Raw genomic sequence first — 17,032 nt, forward strand, 5'->3', positions numbered from 1 at the left:
GAATAAACCTGCCTATTTTTGGGAAAAACTGCTTTAAGCTTTTCCAGGGGAACCCCCACCCCACACCGGAGCAAACATACACAACAGGTGAAAGATAAATTGACCCTTTCAAATGACTGAGGCAAACTGTTTGCGGATATGGTTTCCTAAAGGCAATTTTCTAAATCACAGCTTAGGTTTTTCCAGGAGGGACCAAGTCAGTTCACTTCCAAAAGTATACAGACTCTGGGGAGAAAAAAGAGATTGATTCCCATTTCTGGCAATAGGGCTTACTCTTCATAGAATAGTAGGATCACAAGGTTGGAAAGGACCTACAAGATCATCTCATCCAGCTGGCCTGCCATTAACGTTGCTGCTGCAAGCCACTAAACCATATCTCATAGCTCCTCATCCAGACACTGCACAGAAGCCCGCAGCTCCCAGTGTGAGGACACACAGGTAAAGTGGCAAATGCAGCTTGAACATAGGAAAATACAAGCTGCCAGAAAGCCTCTTGGTCCGCATCACAGAAAAACCTCCCTGAGATTCTCAGGGGCACGTGAGGGATATTCCATTCAGAGCACTGAGTGTAATGAGCCTTGAGCCCTCCACCATGAGAGTGGCAGTGTGATCAGGGCCATCTGCTTATCAGAAGCATGATGAATGGCTGTGCCCCAGCATTGGGATGCTCCCTGTAGGAGTCAGAGCTGAAAAGGATGCTCCAGAACACTGGGACTTTTCAAAAGGTGGAGCTGTAAGAAGATATTCCAGTGGGAAAATAACAAGTGAAGAGAAGAAATAAAGGAACAAAATGTCCTGGGGCTGGGGGGACTGCACTGTGTAAGGTGTGTTGTTCATGAGCATCCCAAGGCTCCATCATCCCTGCAGCAGCCCTCATGCTTCTGGCATAGCACCTACAAAAAGTCCCCAGCTGCAGGGAGGGCACCAGCCAAAGTGCAGGAAGGTTTAAAGGGGTTTGCTGCTTCCCCACAGTGTGGATGGTTTGCTTAGGACCCAGGACTGATAATTGGGCGATGGGTGTTGTAACCTGTCTCTGCTTTTGCATTTGTCATATTTGAAAGCTGGATGAGGTATAATAATAGCAAATCTTCATTCTCTGGGGTCCCAGTTAGGCAAAATACTAAAGCACATTCAACTCTGGGGGGTCTCTGACTTGGGTTCTGTTTAGTTCTTAGCCATAGGTGTGTAAACTGAAATTTGAAATGCTGTTCAGAGAGCTAAAAAACATCAGTACTGTTTTCCTTTTTCAAGTAGACACTCCTTGAAATCTCTGGAGACTGTACTCAGGAGAAATGAAGTTAGGAGGACTGAATACAGTCCAGAGGACTGAGATGCATGCAGTGGGTATCAGGATATCTGCTGGGGACCAGCTGCGTTGTCAAGGGGCAGAGAGGTCAAAATAAGCAAGATATGAGATTCCTTTCCTTAGAAGAAGCTGCAAACCCCGATTGTTCAGAGTCAAATGTGATTTTAATCTTCATTTTGGTTTTCCTTTGCGATGTTTTATAAAACTGCTTTACTGCTTTGTCATTAACACGGATTCATTATCACTTTAAGTAAAAGGTGACTTCCTTTTAAATGACTAAACAGCCTCATTTGGTTTGTATTCAGTCTGGGCTTGTTCCTGTTGGTAGGTTTAGGGTACAAAAGCCAAAATACACAAGTTACCAAAGGTCAGGGAGAAGTGTGCATTTTGTATGGAGGAATGGCTTAGCTGCCTGGGGTTTGTTTTCCAATAGGTTAAATTAGCAACAGTTTCCTTCAGCAAAGATCAGCACCCAGCGCTGCATTCAAAACTGTATGAGGGACTTCTAGTCTAAAGCCAAAGTTGGTGCCATTGGGAAAATCCATATAGTACGGAGAAGGAAGGCTGTATCTTGAAATCAGCAGCTGAAACAGAAAATGCTTCTTTACCTGGTGCTGCAAGTTTCTTCTTCTCAACTATATTTCCCCAAGGAGCTCTTTGATGGGAAGAGGCAGACCATGGGCAAGCACAGAACTGCTGCCAAGAGCTGCTCTGTAAGGAGAAAGATGCTGATGCTTCTTCAGCTTCCTTTTTTTTTTACTAATAGCATATGCATTTGGGGAAAATATTTTCATTAAAAATAATAAAAAGAGAATTAAAAAAAAAGAAAAGAAACCCTTGTCTATATGAACACCACAGCATTCTGGCCAAACCCAGAAGTATTTGAGTTGGAATTGCTGCCAGAGTATAAGGGAAAGGTGCTTTGTGACCCCAGTGTGTGTGGGCTTTGCCTGCTGTGGGATGATACCTCCCATGAAATACCACAGTTTCAGGCCCTTAGAATTCATCAGTTTCACCACGTAAGAATACTGACTGAAGCGTTTTTATATTTTTAAAGTTCCACAAGAATGAAAAGTTGCATGACAAGGGGAGAAAAGCAGTATATTTTTCTATAATTACCTTCTCCAATTCTTTCACTTAATAGCAGAACAACAACTTGAAGACAGTTAGTTCATCATCAGAACACCATCCTCAGGTGTTCTGAGTTGCTGTAATCACATTGGTTTCACAGTTAAATTCTAATGTATGCATATATGTGAGCAGCAAAATTAAGATCTCTATTCATATCTGATTATTATCAGAGGTAAAATTGGGCCACCTGAGTTTGGATCATGGGAATAGATTTGTTTTGCATTGCTTACTTGTTAATTATATAATCATAGCACCAGAGAGTCTTTGCTATGAATTAGGATCCCATAGTGTACAAAACCAAAAAGACTTATGCCTGGCAGAGCATGACGTCTCAGAGCTGGTGTAAGCTGGAAGAAACATGAGACATGTAATGAGAATATATTGGCTGGCATAGACAAGGCAGTGGTGCTCATGCTGTTGGAATAACTGGGTTGAGAGCAACTATGGAGGACTGAGTCTTCCTTTTCAAGATGATGTAAAGGAGGAAGAAACTGCTGGGAGTCTGAAGTGAGTTTATGCATCACTGCAGGATGAGTCTGAGGACTGTCAAACCATCGTGCCTCGTGTTCCTTTGTGGGAAGCCTTCTGAGCTCGTACTTTTCCTTTTGTTATTGCTCTCCTGTAAAACAGAAGTGTGCAGCTCATGACAGGACTCACTGTCATCGTCGGTGTGAGAGGCTTCTGTGCGTGTGGAAGCATCTGTAGAGCGAATACAAGTTACTTGTTAAAATACTCCTTCATTCTATGACACGTATTCTTATTTACTCATTTCCCTCTCTCTTTCCCTTTGCAGAATACTTGAGGAGCGAGACCGCCTTTCTGGAAGAGTTGGTGTTTGGAAGTGGAGATACCATTGAACTTTCCTGTAACACCCAAAGCTCTTCTGTGTCAGTTTTCTGGTTTAAAGATGGCATTGGGATTGCACCTTCCAACAGAACTCATATTGGACAAAAACTGTTGAAGATAATCAATGTGTCATATGATGATTCGGGGCTGTACAGTTGCAAGCCAAGGCATTCCAACGAGGTCCTGGGAAACTTTACAGTCAGAGTGACAGGTATGTGCAGAAATAGAGTTGATTTGCTGGTTTTTCTGTGTGTGTACTTTTGCCCCTTCGCTTGTTCAGCATAGCTGGTGATCTGCAGGTTTTTGTCCCTTCTTGGTCGGTCTGTACCTCCCCAGCAAGCCCTGTCAGTAATCATTCTGACAAAACATAAAGCAATCAAAGAATGCTTGTGTGTTATTACCAAGTGTTAAAAGCTTGATGTTGAGATTGAGAGAGTCTTGGAAACAGTGCTGGTCAGATTAAGCCCCCGATCCCTCTTAACACTCAAGTAGACAAAATGCGATGTGTGCCTTTGAAATGTGGGTGAGCGAGCTGTGACTCAGGAAGGTTAAATGACTTTTTTTTACTTTATGTGGCAAATCATTGGCAAAATTGGATGTAAAAGCTGGAGATTTCTAAAACTGTTTCCATATCTTAGAATGGCTTGTGGAATAGCTTTAGTTGGAAGGAACCTTGAAGATCATCGACTGTCTCCTCCTTCCATCCCAGTTGTCACAAATTACTGGTTTGTTTCAAAAGTAGCTTATCTGCAAACTGCATACGTAGAATATGTGCTTCGTCAGAGGAACTTAGCTGCTAACCATGTATTACAGACAAGTGGTGCATTAGCAAAGCACTTGCTGTCGTTTGCGTGTCTGTATTTTCCATGATGAGGACAATAGGACAGAACAGCTACAAGCTGTACAAGCCTGGATCACTCTACAGAAGGTGCCAAAAAAATCTATTATTCCCAGATAACAATTAAATAATGCTACGATCATCTTGATTTCAGCCTGCTGCATTGGTACAGTGCTCGTCATTGTGAGCTGATAGAAAGCCTTCTGATCACACAGATTCAAGGCCTGAATTTTCACAGGGTTTAACCTCTCTAAGGTTCTGAAAACTTTCCTTCCCCCATAGGTTCTTGCCTTCAAAAGCTGAGTTCCCTCAAACAGCACCAAGCTCTGTTTGAACAGGTTGTGGCAGAATGGTCATCAGCCTCTTTTCTCCGGGTACCATGAGGGAGAATGGCTTCAGGTTGTGCCAGGGGAGATTCATGTTGGATATTAGGAAGAATGTCTTCCCTGAAAGAGTGGTTGAGCAGTGGGACAGGCTGCCCAGGGAGGCTGTGGGGTCACCATCTTTGGTTCAGTAAAGGTGGAGATGTGGTACTGAGGGGCACGGTTAGTGGGCAGTATTGATGGTTGGTGAATGGTTGGACTAGATGGTCTTGGAGGTCTTTTCCAACCTTAATGAATTGAATTCTATGAAAACTGAACACAGAGGTGTCTGTCATAGCAAATCGTGCCCGTACCATAAAGTTCTTTTTCCTGCCAGAAGTAGAATTCGTGTGAGAGAATCAAACCATCGTGAGAATAAAAGCCCGTTTCAGCAAGCCTTCACCAACATCTGCTTTTCATTGAATGTTACCGGAGAGTGCTGTGAACGCTTCAAGGTCATATCAATTAAATGGTTGAAGAAGTATTTGGCCCTTGAAAGGCTTTCTTTAACTAGGTACGATTACTGGGACTACCCAAGGAACTGCAGGTTGTTAGAAATGTTACTCTCTCTCTTTTTTTAAGTGACATTAAAATGCTTTTGAGTTCAAGGGGCAGCAGGGAGGCAGAAGAGGGCAGCTGGTTCCACATTCAAGTGAAACAGCTGCCAGCCCCAAAAGTTTGTAAAGTGAGAAATTGTTTTTAATAGTGGAAGGGCTCATAATCCTCTGCTTTTTAAAAGTTTAAGCCCCTGTGTTTTTCCTCTTCACTAATAATAGCTAATAACAGCTTAAGAACAAGCGAGTAACCTGAACCTGCTTTCTGACAGCATTAGGAGTCTTTGATTCTATTAGCTTGCTGTCATTACCATCGAAGTGCTGGCAATGTGGGAGTCTCTGTCTTAGCTGTCAGCAGTGCTCCTTTCGAGCTTTGAAGCCCTGCTGTATGTGGCAATAGTGGTGCCTCTCGTGCACAGGGATATTTCTTTGTAATTATTATTGATTGCTCTGTGTTCCGCTGCAGAGTGGAGATCATTATCTGAGATCTGTGGTTTGTGTTCCCACTTTGTGAAGGTAACTCCAGTGATGAGCTTGGATATCTGGTTGGGTGTTTATGTGGTTATCTGATGTTCGGGATTGGAGGTGTTCTCTGTGTTAAACTGGATTAAATCTGCACTAATGAATTGGAGTTGCTCCAATCTGTGCTCCGAAGTGAGCAAAAGCAGGCTGAGTTGATGAGGTGTAATGCTGAAAATGGCCGATAGGCACTTAAGTCTCTTTCTGTGAGCTGCTTGCAGATCCTAACAGGGCAGCAGATTTGCTGAACACACTCTGGAAGCCCTTCAGGGGTTTGTGATGGAGATGGAGCGTGGTGGTAAAGGATGGGCTGCAAGGGGCAGGTGTTGACATTAGGAAGCAGCCTGTACCTCTGGAGATAGAAGCTGCTACTGCACAGTGAAAACTCGTCTGATGAGTAACAGGGCTTGATTTCTTCAGAGTGCCTCCAATGACGGACATGGGCTTGATTGCTTTATGAGTTTAAAAGATGAAATGTACTGCCCTCTTAAAGCATGGGCGCTTGGTGTGGATCACAGATAGTGGCTGTATGCCCAAACTGATCTCCTGTTGACAGAGGCTCTGTTTCTGCAGCCATTTCATACGCTCCCTTGGGATTTAGTAGCCAAGCAGCACTCCTGCAATGAGCAGCAAAAAGATCTTTCAAGGTACCCAAGACAGAATTCCTTCCTTCTCATAAATAGAGCTCTTTTGGAATAGCATCCAGCAATTCCTATTGATGCCAATACTGGTTGTCTTTTGGAAGGGAATACGGTTTTTGTAAATGATTAACAAATAGCTTATAGATTTTTAGTCACTTACTGAAGAAGGAGACTTTTAGTAACCGAAATAGGAGTGTTGCTCTGAGCAGGAGATATTTTGTGTTAAAACCCAGGATGCAGCTTCCATGCAAAGCTCTCATGTGAAGCGCAAGCAAGGTCAAAGGGAACATGGAGTTGGACTCTATGGTTCTTATGAGTCCCTTCCATCTCAGGATATTCTGTGATTCTCTCCTTTGATCTTGTGGAAGCATTTTGAATTGATTTGAAGATTGATTCTGCTGTTTTGGTCCTGATTGGTTCATTTGAAACCAGAAGAAAACATCAATGGCATGTTAATATACAGGTAACCAAATTGCAGAGCGCAGGGTTGAGAACGTACTCGTTCCTCCAGTGTTGGTGGGTGTTTGGCAGGGCTTCTGCCTTCGCCGGGACTTGAATAAACCTGCTGGTTCAGCCGAAACGCCTCAACAGACACTTCACTCTCAGCAAGCCCCATGGCGTTTCCCCAGTGCTGTTGCCAGCAGGACCTCAGCTGCAGTGTGCAGTTGGGTATGCGCTGCAGGGCCAGGGCCTGAGCCAAGGAGAAGGTGCAACGCATGATGCGCAGCTGCGTATTGATGGAGGGAGATGATTCCTGGCTTACTGCTCCTATATGTGGTGAATACATTTGGAAATTCCCTCCAGATTCTGCAGAGAAGTGATATTTATTATTACCTTTCCCCCTCCTTCTGGTTGTTTTTTGTTTTGTTTTTTACCTCCATGTTTTTTTAACACTTGGAGAAGGGTGTCCAGTTCCCCAACCAAAATGCAGTGGATCATGGAAGGAAGAATCTCTGCCTGGGTTGGCCTGAATCAGTGCTTTGCTGTTCTGGCACATTTTAAACACTCATAAAGTTTCCTGTTTGCTGCTGTTCCATGCCAAGTGCTTTTACCTCTGTCTCAGAATATAAATGCTGTTGCCTTGTTAGCATTTTGCCTTTATTTAAAAAAGAAATTCCTGGAGATTATATAAAGTCAGAAGACACTAAATCTTCCAGACACTGAATTGTGCTAAATAGTGTCAAGTGAATCAAACACTAAGCTGCTGTTTTATCGTGGGATTCACATCTACAGACTGAAGCTTCATTGTGCGCAGCCTAGAGAAGGTGAGATGTTAGATCACACTTAGAGAATGAGTACAGAAAGTTTTAGAGATACACTGATGGAAAATTCCCACCTGCTCACCTGGATTCAGTTACAGCCTCGAGGTTTATCTGTAGAAGGAATATAAGCAAAAGGAGCTGGTTCACAGAGCAGCCATCAAAATGTCTGTCTAGAGAGGGGTTCAGTTTCAAGAGGAAGTTTTAAAAGCTTTAGTTGAGTCGTTTAGCAAGGAGTTAACACGGGAGGATGTAGCAGCGATGTATTGAGTTAAAAGAGTACAAAGTGAGTTGGAAATGCTGACCTGTCGTTCTGAGACTTGGTGAAACAAAAAGTCTCTGAGTGAATGCTAGGGAAAAAAAAGCGGGGGGAGAGCTTGTTCTGCAAAAAGAAACCTCCTCTTTTTGAACTGCCTTTGTATTTAGGAGAAGAGTTCTTTGCACATCAAAAAGTAGTTGGCACCAACCCCCTGCTCTGTCGTGACAGAGCACTGGCCAACTTGTGTCACTTCTCTCCTTTTGGAAAGCTCTTTGCTGCTCACCCCAGAGTGGTGGAGTTGCAGGAAGGGGGACGTCATCCACATGTCACCCAAGTCCCCCCTCATTGGAGCCCACTGTGGCATCCGCAGCCTCATCCAGCCTCATCTCCATGTGCTGTCCTCTTTCTGCTTCATGTCTTTCTCCTTCTCCTTTTAGATTCCCCTTCGTCAGGTGATGATGAAGATGATGACGATGAGTCAGAGGATACAGGTAATTTGTTTCTCCAGCATACAGAGGGTTTTTTTTTTTCAGAGATGTGGTTGCCATGTGGCGTGGCTCAGGAATTTGCCTCCATCCATGTTGAAATGGGTGTCCTTAGGACAGGAGCACAAACTCTTGGGTCCTGGCACCAGAAATTTAGTAGAAGCTGCCAGAGTGGTGTAGCTTGATTTTTTTGGCCACTCAATTCTATGAGTTTGACTTGAGCTCGGGTTATCAATTCTCCTTGAATGTAAATTCCAGAGTAACTCATTCTGTCATCACGTTTTTTTTTACTACACTGAAGTTACACCTTGCAGTTACACACTGCAAATCTCAGCCTGCTTTGGTTTTGTCGGGTTTAACTCTGGTCCTAATGAGCATCTCAGCTGGAGGCAGAGGCATCTCAGAGAATAAAATTGACGCTAGCCAAGCACCAGATTTACAGCTGCCATAAGCAGGAGCTGTAAGCAAAGCCCCTCTGGATTTTCTTTAACTTGTATGGGGAAGGGAGCCCCAGAAGAGAGCCTCTATGCTTCTACACTAAACCTTATTCAATCGCAGAGCTTGTTTCTCTAAGTGCAGTATCATTAATCAGGATCATTACATGCTTCATAGGCGTTGGTGTTGTGTTTTATTATGCTTTTTATATTTCTGAAAAGCGAGCTGCCTGTGCTTATGTGTTTTTAATAAATAAATGTCTTGCATTTGAACTCCAAATCAGCTATGTACGTTGGCAGAAGTTCAGCATGACTGGAAAATTTCTCCTGCCCACAGCATTGGACATGGAGGACTCTTTAAAACAGGTCTCCCACTGTAATAAATTTGTGCCGCTGTGTTGTGCAGCGTGTGGACAGTAATTGTGAGGTACGGTGCCAGGCAGCCCATCAGCAGCAGTTAGTGGTTTTCTGATAGCCTTTAATTAGGCGGCTGGATGCCATGAGTTGAAGAGCACCTTTGCAGAGGTGCTCAGAGCTCCTGATGCCAATTGAAGCCCATTGGAGTCATGGGAAGGGGCAGCTTTGCTCAGAGTTTGCTCCTCTGCAGAGCAGCTGCTGGTGAGCACAATACATTGCTCTGTGCTTTTTTAATGTGTTTTGTAGTAAACTCCATCTCTTAGCAGCAGGTATCACAAAACACGAGCTGTTTTATGGTACAGAAAGACACGTTTCTCTTCATCAAGAGGGAAAACACATATTTTACCACATGTATTTATAGCTTGTGTTCTGGGTCTTCTTGACTTCAAGAAAGTCTCTTTTTTTAGATCCAAAGGTAACCACTGGTTTTGCTTAAAGCTCTCACTATAAAAAGTTGGATTCTCTTTTGCTTTAAAAACTGTTGATTAGTTTAACATACCAGAGAGGTGAAGCCCCGTGTTGTGAAGTGACACGAATGTTCCTTATGTTGCTTTGTTTAATGTCAGACCCTCCAGTTAACACTGACAAATCTTCTTTTGAATCTGTGTGTTAACCCCAGCACCACTGCCATTACTGGGACATCTCAGTGGGGACAGAGGCTGCTGGGTCATCCCAAGCAAGGGGGCATGTGGCTACCGCCAGTGCCATGTCCCAAAGTCCCATGTCCTTCATCTCTTGAGGCAGAAAGCACTCTAATGAGGTGTATGAGCTCTTGCCTGGCCACCAGACATCACCACGGTCAGCAGTTAGAGGAGTGAGGGCAAAAAATTGCCTTTCCTGCGAAAGCATGATATAACCCAGAGTTACTCTTACGCAGAGAGAGATAATGTGTCCAGGACTGACTTCTTGTGCGCTGCCTTTTTCGCACATCATTGAATAATAATATATCCTGTTCTCATGTAACACTGTGCATATTGTCTGGCTTGTTCCCATTATTCAAGAGTTTCTTACCCTCATGTTTATAGAGAGGGGCTCGGAGAGCTGGTATAGTGTCATGAGTTTGAAGCCAGTCTCATTGATTTTGGAGATTACACCCTAGATTGCTGAAATTCAAGCTGGAATTACCAAAGCCAGGGTGGTAAAAGGAAATTACACCTAAAGAAAATAAGTATTTGGTGCATCTTGGAGAGCATGGAGACAGCATCCCTTAGGGACAGGCAGCTGAAGGGTGGAAAGAGGAAGCTCAGCAATTTCATATTGTCCCATTTGTTGCAGCCTTGTCACAAACTGTGATCTGCCTTTGCAAAAAGAGGCTTCCCAGTACCTCTGTTCTTTACAGCTGTTTTTCCTGGCCGTGGAACAAAAAACCAAGCTCCATTTTCACACAGTGCTCTTCTGCCCCAGTGCTCCCTATCCCTCTGTATCTGTTTGTTTGGAGCCCCTGCTGTGTAGCCCCAGCACCTTCAAAGAGCCCCTATAATCTCCAATTAAATCTGGCTGTGTACTCAGAGGCGTCAGCTGGGGAAATTACACAATTAGGGTTGATTCTGTCTGCTGCAAAATTTTGTGGCTGCTCCTAATTGCTAAATGAGCGCTCGGCTGTATTAATTATTCCAAGTACCGCTCTTGGTTTTTTAATTGGTCATTCCAGGTGGATGGGTGGCCAGTGTCTGACAAACAAAACGGACCGGCAGGCTTAGTGCTTGATGATGGGAAAGGGCTGGCGACAGTCTTTGCGGGTCCCTCTTTTCACACCTGCGCACGCAGAATCGTTGCTTGTCATTAATTCAGAGCAAGCAGCTCAAAAATCATCTTTTTTTCCTTCCTTCCATTCTTTCTTACTCCCAAAGCTCTGTGGAACTTCGCAAGCTTTGTGTGAAAAGAAGAGTTAAAATTTTCACCCCCTTTAAAAAGCAGCGATGAAAGGACTCTTGGGGCACAGTAGACCAAGTGCTGATGTTTTGTTTGCTACTCCTGAGAGCAAGAACAAAGGCACCGTTCTGAATGCCTTGGCACTTCTTGCCAGTTCCAGCTTGAAATGTGCTGTGCCCTGATTGGTGTGTTAATCTTGGGGTGCTGAACCCTGTGAGCCCCAAATCACGTGGGAGGGAACCCAAATGGCGGAGATGCACGTGGGGAAGAAGCAGTGTTTAATGACTGGAGCCCATTTGGCGAAGATCCCTGGATGCTCAGTAAAACAGTGAGCAGCAGGTTATAGAATCATAGAATAATGTGAGTTGGAAGGAACCCATAAGGATCATCGAGTCTGATGCCTGGAAGAGCTTGTGGGGCTACTCTGCAGCAGTGCATGGGAATGTCTTCATCAGCGCCTGGCCTCTCCCTGAACCCACTCTGTGTTTAAAGTCCCTGGGAAGTCAGGATGCACTGCCAAAAGGAAGTGTTTCACTGAAAAATAGCAGGAAGAAGGACAGGGATGGGTCTGTCTGTGTACCCACATTCCTTTGATGCATGCAAGTGACTGATGTGGTTCATGACATGTTATGTGAGGGGGTCTGAGGGCAAATGAAAGCCCTTAATACTGAATTTTTACCCCTGGCAAGGCTGTGATACTACCAAGGCACCAATATCCAGCAGCCTGGCCTCAGTGATGTAGAAGCAGATAAAATACAGAAGCAATGCACCCAGATGCCTAAGGGAAACCAGGAATATGGAGTGCATCAGCAGGTGCTAGAATGGTGCATGTTGGAGTTGAGCTGTATGAGCGTGCCTGAAACATCCCTGGAGCTGAAGCTAGACTAGGTTCTGAGCACCAAACATTGCTCATACATCACTGCACTCTGCTTTCCCAGGAATGAACAAGGACTATGGATTTTGAAAGCCTTTGACAAACGTGACTGAAAGAAGTAGGCCTGACCAACACCAGAGCCTCCCAGGGGATTCCACTCATTGGATCACAGAGTCATTTGTGTTGAAGGGACCCTTAAGGGTCACCCTTGTAATGAAGGGGGTCTTCACTGAGGTGGAATTTCTTTGCTGTTTTGCAAAGCAAACACCATGTGTGCCCATCTCCCTTTGGCCGTGGCTGAAGGTGCCTCACCATGACAGGGGAAGATAGCAGGCTCAGCTCTGCACTGCTTCCTTAAGCAGAAACGAAAGTTTGTTTTTAAAGCTTTCTCTTTCTTTCTGTCTTTCTTGCCTGTGTAATAAGTTTGCTGCCGTTGCTGCCCTAATTTGGAGTTAATATGTAATGTCTGTAACGGTGCCAAGAAACATTGCTGTACTTTAGGCAGATTATAAAAGTATCTCATGCTAACACTGGTATTTTAAAACTTATCCCTGTTCAAAGGTAACATGAATCTTTAAAAATAAAATCACTTGAACTTTCTGAACATAAACGTGATAAACCAGTTTGGCACTGGCTTCTTTCCCTTTTCTTCCCTTAAGGAGGTTGAACTACATTTGTGCTCAAAGAGAAGCAAAACTTTCCAAAGCACTCAGCTAATTCCTTTTCTCTTCACTCTCTTTACATTCCCATCATCTTTCTGCTCTTCATGCTTCTTGTCTACTATTGTCCCAGTGGTACATCTGTATCTTTTTACACACTGAGGCCAGATCCTCACTCTGATAGCTCTCTCCCTGTTGATTTAACAGCAGCTACTCTAGATTTATACCAGCATTACTGAGACAAGAACCTGGTCATGAACTTTTCATCACAAACCTAAAATGCAAACACCCTGTCTATGTATATAAGAGTCGTTTAGCTGGAAAGCATTTCTGTGTCATTTATCTTAACTGCAGCAGGTAGCAATTTAGCTGTCACTCCACACATGCCAAAGCCTCTCAAATGCATCTGCTCAGCAGCTGATATCCTCTACTGCATAAATGGGCTTTCTCATCTTGTCTTCTTTTTCCTCAGGTGTCCCCTTCTGGACCCGGCCAGATAAGATGGAGAAGAAGCTGCTGGCAGTTCCTGCCGCCAACACCGTTCGTTTCCGATGTCCAGCAGGTGGAAACCCAACTCCCACCATCTACTGGCTGAAGAATGGCAAAGAGTTCAAGGGAGAGCACAGGATTGGGGGCATCAAGGTAAGGCCTCGGCTTGGGTCTCTATGAGAATTTTTCTACCAAATGTAGGAAATGGCATTTTGCTGTGATGAACATTGGTACATAGAAGAGCATGGTGACAGCTGTGCTGGAAAAGGGGTGTTTCTGGCAGTCCTTGCAGCTGTTCAACATGGAAGTGTTAGATAGGGCTGCTGTCCATTGGGATTTAAGACTAGTTGCCGGAGAGTTTGTTTACATTGGCTATTCATGGATGAGATAAAAAAAGGATGAGTGCATTGGGTGCATTGTGGACGGTAATGAGAAAGTAGGGGCAGAAGCTTCTGTCTGTTTTTATGGAGATCAGCCCAGTACACTATACAAGACCATTCTGTAGCTACTCCCAGATTCCAAGGAGAAATGACTGTTCCATGGGAAGTACCTCACCAAAGGGCTGGACAGCTGTGCTTGTGGTCATTCATATTCCTGTGGCATAAATCATCATCAAGTGCTGGATCCCCCTGTATCCACAGTAATAGCAGTCTGCTACTTGGTTTCTTCCTTCTCCCTCTTTCCTTTCTACCATATAGTGTTCTGGAAAATACTCTGGCTTGAGTGCACACCCAAACCTAGTGCACTCAAATGATTGAAATATCCAGAAGTTTCTGTGCTACTGTACATGACAAATAACAGGATTTTAACTAGAAAATCAGCTGCTGCAATTTTTCAGTTGTTTCTTTGTCCCCTGAAGGTCACAATCAACACACATTTAGGCAATAGCTGGATATAACAATATCAGACTCTGAGCAATTATTTTCAGCTTGCACTCCGCCAGCCCTGGCATCTCTCTGAGATAGTTCTGAGGAAAGAAGGGGATTTTTCAGAAGGCACCTTCACCAGAACCTTAAATAGCACTGTGCTGATGCTTACCACATCTGTAACCCTCTGAAAGGGGCTCGGCATGCAGAGCGTGCAGGGCTCCAGAAACCAGAAAAGGATTTGGAAAAGCATTCCCTCCCCACCGTTTTCGGACTGTTTCTTTCCTGTTAGCTCAGGCCCATTCCTGAAAGAGCCCATTGTGGTCGTTTCAGTAAAGCCTTTGAAGGTCCCTCCTCAGCCCTGTCCCCGTTCCAGCCTGGATGAGGCTCAGGGCACTCTCGGTTTTAGATCTGAAAACTTAAGGAAAGCGAAGATGTGGGGAAGCAGCTCCTGTCTGTATGCAGTCTTACGGCAGAAAACATTTATGAAGCATGAGCATCTTTCACTAATTGCATGCTGTAAAAATCATCATGAAGCGTTTTCAGGCTTGCGTGCACTGTTTAAATGGCTTTTTACAAAACTATGTGACATCAGCTGCACTAAATTATGTTTGCAGAATAAGATGTAAAGCTGAAAGCAATTCCCCTACCCACCTTCCAGCAGTTTTAATCTATCCTTGAGTTTAAATTGACACATTTCATTCTTTGCAACACGGTAGTGAGTCTTTGGCATCACTGTGCTTTGTTTCTCTAGGGGCACCTTACAGCAACAAACTCTGCTTACAGAGCTGTTGAAGGCAATGTCAGGCCAATTACAGCAAGATTGGTTTAAGCTTTCTGTCTAGTTGTAGTTCCTTGTCCTTTTCATGATATAAAGACATCTTTCTCTCTCTGGAATTTTCCTTCTTATATTTGCCTGCTTTTGCTCTTGAGCTGTAAGTAGTCTGATGTAAATCTCATCCAATATAAATATACTGATAGATATCAGCTGAGATTTGAACCAGAAGAAGCTGAAAACCTGCTCAGTATCTATGTATTTAAGATTTCAATTCCCTGTTACAACTTCACGTCATAAAAGGATTAGGCAGCTTGAAAACAATGGGCAATATCCAGATCTGGCAGAGCTTGGTTGGCTTGCTTCATCTCAAGATCTGGTCTTAACCCAGAAATCTTTGAGCTGAGAATTTTTTTCATTTGTTCTCAATGTGCAGGAGAATTTAAACATTGATTGTGTAAGGTCTGTGGCCAGCAGTTGAAAGCTGACCACTATTCCACTTCTACCACACAAGTGGCACTTAGATCCTGTGTCAGAGATTGTCAGAGCCCTCTGTAAATAAGAGAGAAGGGCAAGTGTTGAAAATGTGAAACCTGGGTTAAACTGGGCTTCTTACAGTTCATCCTTAACTGATAGAGGAAAGAAATTCATATGACTTATCATATGAAATTTCCCAAAGAGCATTAATGATTAAATCCTTGTTGGAATCTCTAATATTGTAAGCCTGTGTGTGTTAAATGACCCTAGAAGGAAAGATCCAGGGGGAGGGGAGGTAGGAGATTATCCCTTCCCCAGACCATCACACTGACTTGCATACCAGTCTGGCAAACACTCACTGAGTTTCCAAGTGTGTCTGCAAATGTTTGTTTCACAAGAAGCCAAGAATGACAACACCAAATAAACCAGAGGGATTTCTAGTATCTCACCAACTTGATTAATAGCTGCACTAAATCATGTAGTGTTTCTAGTGTTTTATCAAGGATGGCAACCATCCTAAGTTGGGAACATCCCTTTGTATTATCTACTACATCTAGACCTTAAAAAAGCACTATTGCTTCTAGAAGAGTTTTCTCCTAGAGTTTGTGCCCCCAGGTTCAGAACTTGTTTAGAGTCCAAAGTCCCTGTCACAAACCCAGTGATAAGAAGATCCTTGAAAGTAAATACAAGACATACTAAGTAAAAGACCTAATATGGACCTGATTCTATAATACCTTTTAAAGTAGGGAGTTAGCCAGGTGTCTGGAGTCCCAGTTCCTTGAAGTAGTTCCTTCAGCTTCCATAGGCAAATGCAGTGCTGAAGAGTGGATTAAAAGAAGTCTTTAGATACAACTAGGAGATAAATCAGTATGAACATAAGCTACTAAGCAGCTGCAAATTTGCTTTCAAGCTTTCTTGATACTTTGGTATGTTCAGGTGAGAACTTGGGGTTCAGCTCTTACAGCTCTTGTTGCCCTGTAATTGCAGTGCTGTTAGAGATGAACCAAGTGGGATGTTGCTTTACAAAAGGTGAAATGTTAGTTCCAGATAGAGCTCTGTATGTGCCATTCTGAGGGGATAGTGGGTACAGTTGTACACCTGCAACAACCAGGGCTCCTCTGAAGACTGTAGCCATGGCCTCCTGCGACATATATGGAATCATAGAACCATTTGATTTGGAAGGAACCCATAAAAGTCATCTAGTCCAACTCCCCTGCAATGAACAGGGACATCTACAGCTAGATCATGTTGCCCCTGACCAATGCTGAAATCTTATATTCACACATCTGAAAAGTAGGATTCTCAGTACTGCTATTCCTACGAATGTAGAGATGTACAAAGCACAGGGCTTCATCAGAATGGCTTTTTGCTAAACAAGCTGTTTAAACTTTTAGGTCGTATGACTCCAAACCTTCTCTTTCCAAAATTCTGTCTTTAATCGCAACTTGGCCCATTGAAGGAAAGCATGTGGATGCAATTTACATGGAGTGAAAGAGGTTAAATAGCTTCATATTTGAGTTCACCTGCTGCAGCAAGGAAACTCCAGGAGCAATTACATCCTTGTTTTTCTCCACAAGTCTTTGACATTCTGTAGCTCACCATTATTGCAGTCTCCAGCTTCTGTGTCCTTGGAGTCACCTCCACAATGATTAATGAAATTAGATGTCCTGATTGGAGTGGCAGAAGGCATCAAATGAGCACTCAGAGATTTGGAAAGCTTTTATTATATGCTGTGTATCTTTAAGTCATCTTTATTTATGTTGGTTGCTTTCTGTATTAATTCAAGATTTACTTTCCATATCCATTATTTCCTCTGCGCTCATTAGAAACAAGCATTCTATCCAGGAGTACAGGGCAGTGGGTCAGACTGGAGACGTGGGTTGTGCTTTCCCTTCCTGCTGCTGCACAACCAGTAATTCTGGACATAAATCATATTCAGAAAAAACAACTAGAATGAAGGCTTAGTACA

The 17,032-nt window shown here is 43.6% G+C and overlaps 1 protein-coding gene across 4 annotated transcripts in view; it reads left to right on the forward strand.

Moving 5' to 3' along the window:
• FGFR3 (fibroblast growth factor receptor 3) overlaps positions 1-17,032 on the forward strand; it is a 49,753-nt gene that overhangs the window by 12,957 nt on the left and 19,764 nt on the right. For all 4 annotated transcript variants that reach the window (XM_072334630.1, XM_072334632.1, XM_072334633.1 and 1 more), the window contains exons 3-5: positions 3,231-3,494; positions 8,153-8,206; positions 12,929-13,098. In XM_072334630.1, coding sequence (XP_072190731.1) covers positions 3,231-3,494; positions 8,153-8,206; positions 12,929-13,098 — 488 coding nt within the window. The remainder of the gene's footprint in view (positions 1-3,230; positions 3,495-8,152; positions 8,207-12,928; positions 13,099-17,032) is intronic.

The sequence above is a fragment of the Excalfactoria chinensis genome, chromosome 4 (assembly GCF_039878825.1).
Source record: "Excalfactoria chinensis isolate bCotChi1 chromosome 4, bCotChi1.hap2, whole genome shotgun sequence".
NCBI lineage: Eukaryota > Metazoa > Chordata > Aves > Galliformes > Phasianidae > Excalfactoria > Excalfactoria chinensis.